Raw genomic sequence first — 10,806 nt, 5'->3', positions numbered from 1 at the left:
CCATAAGAAACAGATGATATACAGTTGCTCCTTATGGGCTCCGATTTGTTTTTGTCTTTGGGCAATTATAGACTTGAATACGTGAGTCTCATCTAAAATATAGAAGAGACTATTGCATGCTGCCATTTTTTTTTTTTCATGCACAGGTTCGGTCCCTGCAATAAAAAAAATAATGCTCATTTGAACAGCCCTACTGAATAACATTGGGCCGAATGCTGTCTGCGTAATGTCAGTGTCTCAATGGACAGCATTCGGACTGAAAATAAGCTTATGTGAACGTAGCCTTAGAGGCAATAATACGGTTACATGGCAGACTTTTTACTTTTTTTTGCCCTGATCTGATCACCAAAGGAGAATGAGTCTTCATTAGATATAGTGGGTGCCTCTCTGTGAGCTGATAACGCTTAAAAATGGCCAACCTGAAACATCTGGAGATCATAATTTTAGGGTGGCATCCAGGCCTTATTTTATAGAAGGTGATCAACACACAGCCAAGCAATTCACACAGACTTACACCCCTGCGCTGATCAGACAGATCAGAGACAGGCAGGAGGAGACAGTAGTTCTCTCGGTGATGGGGAAGTTCTTCCCCTTTTGACTTGGATTTTCTTGCTAGAGAGTGCATCTCTTAAGTCATGCCTCTTTATGTGAAGCCAATCATTTTATACACATTTTTGATTTTGACAAGGGAACATAGTATGTATACCACAATTATGGGACATTTTACATAGTAAAATCTGTACCATAAAGTAGTACTCTTTTGCTAGTTAGAACATTCATACCTTCTGGTTAAAGGGAACTTGTCACGTCTGATAACACTACTAACCTGCAAATTAAGGTTAATCTGAAAAGTAATAGTGATGTGAAGGTGCTTGCTGGCTGCACTGAAAGTGTGGCACCCAGGAGAAAATGAACTTTATTCCTCCCAGGAGATGGCAGCTTTCAGTAATGGAGGCATGCCCAGAGCAATCACAGTCCCTGTAGGCCGGAGCTCCAGTGCATCACTCACATGCAGAATTCAGGTCTGGTACATGGGTAAGCATCAGCTACATTCTTACATTTACTATTTTTTTCAGTTTGCTAAGGAAAAAGGAAGTCAAGAAGACAGTTTTGTACAAAATAATCTTTACTGCCAAGTTTGCAAATCAAAACAATATATCCGTGGTTCGGGTGGACCTCAAGAAATTCACTGTGAATCATGCCTGTCCGCCTCATTCTGCCTGGCAGCACGGTGCATGAACAATACATACATTAACCTTTTCTTAGCAGCACACCGATAGCATTCTTTTCTCTTGCAGATGAAACTTCATGAGATTGTTCACTGTAAGGATGGCTCTTCCTAGAGGAGATGTCAGGGGGCTCTTGCTCCAGCACATACCATTCCAGCCCTTCCAGACAATTAAGCATTGTCTCGCTCTATAAAAAAGCTTCTGCATATTGCTGACTATAATTGGGTATATAAAGAATCAGACTCCTCCATGTACATGGCAGGCAGCTAAAGCTGACAATGGTACTGTGTCTCCCACCAGGTGCTGTGGTCCTCTAGTCCTCGGTCCCTTCGTCCTCGCTGTATTCACTGTCGCTATCCCTTCCTGGATGAGCAGGCATTTTTGGATGTTCCTCCTCCCCTGGCTGACTGGTTCCATGCTCCACATTTTCTGTTACAACTTTTACTTCTGTGGCCTCCACGTCCATCTGTGGCTCGCTCATGTCTAGACCCGTCTCTGTTAGTTTATCTGGCTTGTCCGGCCTGTGAGGTTCAGACTGCTCTGCTGGCACCTGACAGGTTTGTTCCGTACCCTTTGTTTCTTGCTCGTCTCCTTTGTCTTGTCCCCCTGCAGGTTCCGCTGTTGCCTTTGACTCTGGATTTTTGGACTCGGCTTCGATGTTTTGTGATATGCTGTCTTCCACTTCCATCTCCTCATCTTGAAGGGGAGCGAGGTCGCTTCCTTTTCTGGCCGCAGGTGGAGGCAAGAGGCCCTACAGAAGGACAGATATACATTAGTGATTATGGTGGTCAATCACACAAATGGTAGGCACTACTATTGGGCATTTTTTTCATTTTACCACTGGAGTGGTGCTACTAATCTAAGTTCCCTGCCTCTAGTCTTCTAGTTACCAGCCGTCTTCATCTTTTATCGGCACCACTCCGGTCGATCTCCTGCAGGGTGTGACCTGCCGGATTGCTCCAGTGTTTGCTGGGAGATACAGAAGTCACAACTCAATGTATGTCTATGAGAGCCAGAACGATGGTCACAGACTTACATTGAGAACCTGTAACCATTACTTCTGGACAGTCAGAAGTTGTGGTCACAAGATGGCGGCGTGGGATCCGTGCCAGAAAGAGCAGAAGAAGGTGGCTGGGGAGTATATTACTAGTGGTAGGGAATTTACATTTGTGGCATCTAATGGTCCTATAAGGAAGTGTTCTGATCTCATATTAATTGGTCGGTAACAGACCCCCACTGCTTATATTTTTCTGATATATCTGTGCACTATATTTTGATGGTGTAATATATATTTGCCATGACAAAAGTATGCCACAAAATTAAATGTAAATTCACCCCAAATAGACAGCATGCAGATGCCATCCATGTTTTTTATTTTATTTTACCCATTCATTAAAATGGACAAAGTATGTCTACAAGTGGGAAATGTGACCCCATACAATGTTTAGAGAAGACTGGCTACATTCACTTGTCAGTGTGCTGACGGTAGAAGACTTTCGTTAGAAGTGTCTTAGAAGATTGTAAAGGAAAGGGTTAAGTCAAGAAGAGATCCTTGCAGTAGACAAGCTGTTCTGAATCAGTAAGGTTGGATTTCCCTGGGAAGACACCAGCATTTTCCATTCTCAGCTGCACACAATCATTAGGATTAGTGCACCCGCAGCACATTCAGACTGCTGTGTAACGACTTCCAAGATTCTGCGGAAAGATTTAGTGCTGAACTGTTGGGGAAACGCCAAGAACAAGGGGGAAACTCCCGCTGCTTTCTGTCTGTGCTCCTAATACACACTTCATCTGTGCTGCATTCCCGGATGAGCTGCTGCAGTCGTATCAGGGAGGTCACCGTCTGCTCCCAGAATATCATGTGCCAATGAGAACAAATGCACGGAGCCCCGACAAATCACATGTACATAATGGAAGAGGGGGTCTAATGTATGCGGAAATTGAGAAAACAACATCCATGCTGTGTGTGTGAATGCAGCCCAAACCTGGATGTTACCCTGATCTGAGTTTCATGGTCCATGTATGGACCGCAGCCTTATAAGCCGCAGTCTAGCACTCACGGATTTCAGAAAAAATGCATTTGGGTAATAAATGGCTGGGACCCCGCCAATCACTACAACAGTTATCCTGTTTCCCCTGTGTTACCAGCAACCCTACAGACAGTGAATGGAGAGGTAATGATATAAGCTGGCTGCCCCGTTCACATGGGGGATGTTCCCTCCTTCCCTCTTACCTCTCGACCTGTCCTCCTCCGCTGACCTGCTCCTCAACATCACATCTTTCATGCTAAAACATAAAACAAGCCGCCCACTCTCCTTCTCCCACCTGCTCTGTCTGCCTCTGCTTCTCCTCACTGCTGGTGACATATCTCCTAATCCTGGACCCCACAGCTAATACCTCTCAATATTTCCCCCTCTTATAGCTCCCAACTTAATATAAACATCAAAATCTCACCTACATCAAACCCTTGCCCTTGACGCCCACCACCCTGCTCCTCCCTCTCTCTGGATCACTCTGGATTGCCTGCTCCGTCTGCAGTAAAAACCATGTGATTCACAACCTCTTTACATCTCTGAATTTTTCCTCCCTGGGCCTCATCAAAACATGGCCGACACCCTTAGACACAGCCTCCCCTGCTGAGCTTTGTTATGGCGGCCTCCACTTTACACACACCCCTTGCCATGTCAACAGACATGGTGGAGGAGTGGGCCTTCTCCTTTCTACCAACTGTACCTTAAACCCAATTCCACCTCTTCCTACCCTCATCCTCCCTTCTTCTGAAATCCACTCTGTCCATATCTATAGTACTCTCCCTGCAACCTCCAAGTGGCTGTCGTATACCAACCTCCGGCCCGACTACTGCCTTTATTGACCAATTCTCCACCGGGATTCTTCAATTTCTCTCTGCTGACATTCCCACCATCATCATGGGTGACTTCAACAGCCCCATTGACACCCACAAGTCTGCAGCCTCCAAACTCCTGTCCCTTACTTCATCTTTTGGACTTACTCAGTGGTCCTCCTCAGCCACCCACACAGACGGACATACATTAGACCTGGCCTTCACCCATCTCTGCTCCCTATCTAACTTCACAACCTCCCTTCTCCCTCTATCTGACCACCATCTACTCACTTTCTCATCACTGTCCTCCTCACCTGTCATCCATGTCCAGCAACATGCGCACCCCTGCAGAAACCTCGCACATCTAGACCCTCGCACAATCTCTGACTCTATTCAGCCATTGTCCTCCATAGCTTTACTCCACGATACAAACACTGCCACTAGTTTCTACATTACCATTTTTTGCATCCGCTATCGACTCACTCGCCCCTCTCATGCATAGCAGAGTGCGACGAATCAATAGACAACCCTAATACAATAACAATGACTTGTTTGCCTCAGTACCTAGTGGGTCATAATGTAGCCCGATGAACCTGTATTAAACGGTGATTTAACCGTGACAAAGTGGGATTTTTGGCCACGTAGCTCAAAAAAAAACAACTTAAGAGCTCAATCCATCCGTGCAGCTGTCCCTCAACTATCATAGTAATAATCTGTCTCCATTTTGAACAGGTCAGCTCAGCAGCAAGCTGTCCCTGGGTGACTGGCTCTCTCACCCAAATCTGCCCTTCTCTGATCTAGTGTAACATGATTTTATGTATTACTTCGGCTACTGTGATGGTGTGTGCCGGCCCTCTCCAAATATGCTTACACTATATTGTATCACTGATTGGACATTGTGGAGAATGAAGACACAATCACAGCATTATTACCTGGTGGTACTGGTATTGCTGACTGCTTTGCATCATGTGCAAATACATGTTGTACACATAAGCGGCCATCTCTGGCATATTCTTGATAACTTGTGCTGGGTAGGGGGGCACATCTCCGTTCTGAAAAGAAGCAGACACATTTAAGAAAGCTTTTCTTCTAGAATTATAGTATGAATATGTGAAGGCCTAACAAGACTAACATAGCAGGACACATGCACGCTCATCACATTGGTTCAATAGTATATATAATATGATAAAAGTATATACACTATGGCCCCGTTTCATACTCCAGCCTTAATGAGGGGTGTGAAGGAACAAAACGCACATCACTTCATCAGCTCCACCCAACTGATCAGTGATGCTTGCCTTACCAGAAATGTCACACCACTCAGGGACTGGAGAGACATATCTGGAGCAAGAATTGCGCCATTACTGATGAATTTGGCGGGCGGGCATAGTCACGTTCTGTTCTGTCCCCACCCATTTTGAAAGTAGCACTAAAAAAGGGAAAATACATTTTCTATGAAACTCCAATTTGTGGAAATATTTTTACAACTAATTAAAGGTCCCAATTCATCAAAACCGGCCATCTTCACACCAGTCTTGATGAAGGGGCAGGGTGTAGTGAGAGGCTTGTATTTCAGTAAGAGGTGTGCGCCTTCCCTCTAGAGTACAATTTGTGACATAGCAAACACTACTTATCGTCATTAATTTATTGATCGCCCCCCACCCTCCGCTGCGCCTATTTTGCAGAGCTGGGCTTAAAAAAAAAAAAAAAAAAAAAAAAGGTGTGAGGACGCCAAAAGTGCAAAGTTTAGTTTTACCAGAGCTTTGAGTTGTGCCAAAACTTTGTAACTTTTCTAAGCTTTTTAGGTCAAAATTCTGGTGTAAAAGCTTAAATGAATCAGTCCCTATTGTGACAGCCTGTGCCTACTCAGGGGTGACTGACACGCCATAGATACATAGATATTTAAAGGGAACCTGCCAGCAGGATTGTGCTCAGTAAAACTACAGACAGTGTCAGGTTGCCACTGATAAACTTATTAAAATTATATCTAAGGTTAAGAAATCTTGAGTCTTGTGGTTCTTGTGTAATCAGTGATAGAAGTTTTCAGTTAATGATATGGCTGTGCTCCGAGGCGGTACTGTAGGCAGAGTCTTATCTTCCTGCTCTAAGCCAGAGAAACCAAGGAAAGACTCTGCCCACAGGCCGCCCCAAAGCACAAGCAGTCTGTCTCTATGATGAGGAACATGTTTGTGTTTCGGGACAGCATGTGGGCTGGGCTTTGTGGTGCTTTGGTTACATATATATGCCTCTGTATGGCTTATATACAAAAAATTGGCCTGAACTCTGTAATAATGCGGGGTGTTGGTGTAACGGACCAAAGGTCCAATATCCGTAGACTTAGATTCACCGCACACCCTTAGTGGAATATCTTTCAGAAATTAACTATTTATTCAGTATGCACAAAATCAATCAGATAGCATATGTACACTGGAAAAATGATATGCGACACAGATTACTGACGTTTCGACCCCTCACGGGTCTTAAGGTACCGTCACACTAAACGATATCGCTAGCGATCCGTGACGTTGCAGCGTCCTGGATAGCGATATCGTTGTGTTTGACACGCAGCAGCGATCAGGATCCTGCTGTGATATCGCTGGTCGTTGATTAAAGTTCAGAACTTTATTTGGTCGTCAGATCGCCGTGTATCGTTGTGTTTGACAGCAAAAGCAACGATACCAGCGATGTTTTACAATGGTAACCAGGGTAAATATCGGGTTACTAAGCGCAGGGCCGGGCTTAGTAACCCGATGTTTACCCTGGTTACCAGTGTAAAATGTAAAAAAACAAACAGTACATACTCACCTTCGCGTCCCCCGGCGTCCGCTTCCTGCACTGACTTAGCACCGGCCAGAAAGTGAAAGTACAGCACAGCGGTGACGTCACCGCTCTGCTGTTAGGGCCGGCGCTCAGTCAGTGCAGGAAGCGGACGCCGGGGGACGCGAAGGTGAGTATGTACTGTTTGTTTTTTTACATTTTACACAGGTAACCAGGGTAAACATCGGGTTACTAAGCGTGGCCCTGCGCTTAGCAACCCGATGTTCACCCTGGTTACCCAGGGACCTCAGCATAGTTGGTCGCTGGAGAGCGGTCTGTGTGACAGCTCTCCAGCGACCAAACAGCGACGCTGCAGCGATCGGCATCGTTGTCTGTATCGCTGCAGCGTCGCTTAGTGTGACGGTACCTTTACTCATAGGTCACTGAATCCAGGTGTAGCATGGGAGCAGAACTCAAGAAAAGGGAAGTGATGTCCCTGTAGTATCCAGGGGCTAATAATCCCAGAAAATCAGTTGTGGTGGTATAGGGTGCCTATTGTGGCTGTGGACCTGGTTTGCAGTGTGAATCAGTGGCGCTCCTGCACAAGTCAGTGACCTGTCATAAGCCCATACAGATGAATATGTAAGCAGAGCACCACATGAAGACCCCGCGCAGGCCGCCCGAATCACGAGAATCTCATTAACTGAAAACTACATAAACAGATTAAACAACAACCACAAGACGGATTTCATCAACCAAGGTATCATTGTAATCAGTATAACGGTGCTGACCGGACACTGTCTGTAGGTTACTGTGCACAGTCCTGCCGACAGGTTCCTTTTAAAGTTCCCATTACTGCTCTTCCCTATTATGCTAATGCCCCCATTCATAACCTGAGAACTGAAATAAATAATAAACAGCAGAGAAACAAGAACATGGTCAGACAAAATAACCATTATGTTAGGATGTTTTGTGGGTGTGGAGTGTTCAGTATTACATGCAGTAATGTGACTCTCCATTTACTGAAATGTACTTTGAAGACATCAGTCCCAGTTGTCTTCCCGGATTTTTAAAAGGAACCTGTCCCCTGCAAAAACACAAAGCTTGCAGATATAACATAGACACCATGTCTTGCAGGCTTACTGGAGCACCGGCTGCAGCGAGAAAATTAAGATATATTCTCCCTGCAGCTATTCACATCCAATCATCCGTTATAGTCACTAGAGATGGGTGAACCTGAACAGAAAAGTTTGGCGTCCATACCAAACACCTACTGTTTGGGCATGGACACCAAAGATGACCTTCATCAGGAAGTCTGTTTAAGGCTGTGTGCACACGTTGCAGATTTCCTGCAGAACTGCAGCGTTTTTTTCCGCACAGAAACGCTGCAGATCTGCAAGTGATTTACAGTACAATGGAAATCAATGGCAAAAAAAATGCTGTGCTATTGGTGCGGAAAAATCTGTACGGAAATCGTAGCAGATTCAAAAAAGGACCATGTCACTTCTTTTGTGCAGTTCTGCAGCGTTTCTGCACTCATTCCATTATAGAAATCTGCAGGGGTAAAAAACGCATGAAATCGGCAAAAAATCCGCAGGAAAAATGCACAAAATCCGCAAGAAAAACGCTTCAAATCTGCACCTGCGTTTTCTGCCAGGAGATGCAGATTTTGTACAGAAAATTCTGCACCCAAATCTGCAATGTGTGCACATAGCCTTACTGTTCAGGTTCGGCCCCCAAGAACGCAGGGCGTTTGTCGCACTGTCATGTGCTTGACAGCGCAGCAAACATGGTTTCTGAACGGCGGTAAAATCATTACTGCCGGACAGCTGCGGTTCCCCATCAGCCCCTCCTGCTCTCGCTGTTATTAGCGGCAGCAGGTGTCGGATGATGGGAGCAGTAGTCCCAACAGCCGACGCCAGTGACCGGAGGTAAACTTTATAACTCCGATCACAGCTGCGGCCTCATGTTGTCATTCGACAGCGTGGGATCCGCGGCTCTCTGATCGCAGGTAAAGATTATACCGCCGTTCAGAAGTAGTGTTTGCTGCACTGTCAAGTACATGACACCGTGGCAAACACTGGATGTTCAGGCCCCCTATTCCAGTGAATGGGGTCAAGGTTCGGGTACTGTTCTGTTACACAAACCCAAACTTTTTTTTTTAACTGTTCGGCTGGACACGAAAAACCAGGTCCGCCCATCTCTAATAGTCACCAGTCACTATAAACTGAGAGCATTTCAATCACTCCCCAGTACAGTGATTGTCAGCCTGCTCTGCAGCATGTGTACGCAGCAGGCTGTCAATCACTTTGCCAGTAGGGGATTAAAGGACGTGCCTGCAAAAGCGCTGAAAAGAAGAATATATGCACAATAATATCAGAATGACTTGCTGTTCATATGGTCTGTATTTTGTCACTTCTTATAACCGTTTCAGACTTCAAAAACTGTGAAGCAGCTAAAATAGCTGACCGGAAGTGATGAGCTAGCGTGCTGAGATAAGGTGTTATCTGAGCATGCTTGTGTTCTAACCCAGTGTTTTCGGCGTGATTGAATAATATGTTTGAGTGCCCGCGGCTGCATGTCTTGCGTCTGTTCGACAGCCGCAACACATGAATGGATTGTCTAACAAACAGGAAATTCCTGCATGTGTTATGTCTGTCGAACAGCTGCGAGTTATGCAGCACAGGACATATTTTTTGAGCACGGGGAAGACACTCTGTTAACACCCGAGCATACATGGATAACACCTTATCAGAGCACGTTCATTCATCACTACTGACCGCTTAATTCTTCTTTTGGCTTTCACTTGGAAGAGACCACTGTGTTATATATAGTATACCAAAAAAATAACTAAGATGTTCAAAATGACGGGAATGAAAAAAAAAAAAAAAGAATAACTGTGCCTGACAGCTAATCGTATTTTTTACTGCAAATTGTTTACTTCTTAAATTTAAAAAAATTAGACTTTTTGTATGAGAAAAATAACGTTCAGATGAGTTCTTATTTTCAGATGATCTAAGGGAAAATCAATTCAGTACCTCAGCACGAACGTTCACATTTTTTTTTTTTGCGGTTTAAAAAAAAAAGAAAAAAAAAAAAAGTAGAAATGTTTATATAAAGGAAAACTAGAAAATAGCAATATAATAAAGATTTGAAATCTAGTGACTTCTTGTTATTTATTACTATTTTTCTTATTCATTCGCTACTTACCCTCCTCTGTGTTGGGAAGGATTCTCCGGGCAGCATGTGGAGCCGCAGAGGACGCGCCGTCAGCTGTCTGAATGCAGGGGTCAGCTCAAAACAGTTCTGGAAGAGGGAAACTCGAGCGAATATGTAGAGGCCAAGTCGAGCTCTGGACATCGCAACGACTAACCGCCTCACATCCCTGCAAGACGAGGAGTCCAACAGTCACATATAAAAGAATGGCATCACCCGGAAACATGAAAAGCTGCTCTTACCCCAATGACACCATTCACCAGTCGCTTTGTATCAGGAATATGGCGACTCTGGCACATGTGACCACTTCACGCTAATGGGATTAGGTACCTGTTCCACAATATCCTAGCACATATATTCTCATTACACAATGCTCATATTAACTGCAGGCAAAAATGGAGCTTCAATGAATAATCAACCATGAGCGCGCAGAGTATTTCAGCATCCTAATTCACACATGATCCCCGATCCTCTGAATGTACCAACAGAGATATGTTTCATGCAATGATATGCTGCCAGCGAGCCCACAAACACATCTGGCACGGATAAGACAAATTGGATATGTTCACACATTGCACCAAATACGTGCGTTTTATGTGTATTTTTCACTTATTAATGTTAATGGATAAAAAGTGCAACAAACTGCTGAAAGAATTGACATGCTGCATCTCGGCAAAAAAATGCATACAAGTAGGCACAGAAAAATAACGTAGCATCTGATGAGGTTTCAGAAATTTCCTCGTTAAGGCTGGTACTGTAAAA

General features: G+C 44.6%; 1 protein-coding gene across 1 annotated transcript in view; it reads right to left on the bottom strand.

Moving 5' to 3' along the window:
• Positions 1 to 1,108: 1,108 nt before the first annotated feature.
• Positions 1,109 to 10,806, bottom strand: part of AQR (aquarius intron-binding spliceosomal factor) — a 150,257-nt gene continuing 140,559 nt past the window's right edge. Inside the window, exons 33-35 of the mRNA XM_077263931.1 lie at positions 10,039 to 10,213; positions 5,004 to 5,123; positions 1,109 to 1,980 (exon numbers count right to left, since the gene is read on the bottom strand). Coding sequence (XP_077120046.1) covers positions 1,543 to 1,980; positions 5,004 to 5,123; positions 10,039 to 10,213 — 733 coding nt within the window. The 3' untranslated portion in view covers positions 1,109 to 1,542. The remainder of the gene's footprint in view (positions 1,981 to 5,003; positions 5,124 to 10,038; positions 10,214 to 10,806) is intronic.

This window comes from Ranitomeya variabilis, chromosome 1, assembly GCF_051348905.1.
Source record: "Ranitomeya variabilis isolate aRanVar5 chromosome 1, aRanVar5.hap1, whole genome shotgun sequence".
NCBI classification, from domain to species: Eukaryota; Metazoa; Chordata; class Amphibia; order Anura; family Dendrobatidae; genus Ranitomeya; species Ranitomeya variabilis.
The sequence above is the reverse complement of the archived record's forward strand: the minus strand, read 5'-3'. Positions and strand labels throughout refer to the sequence as shown.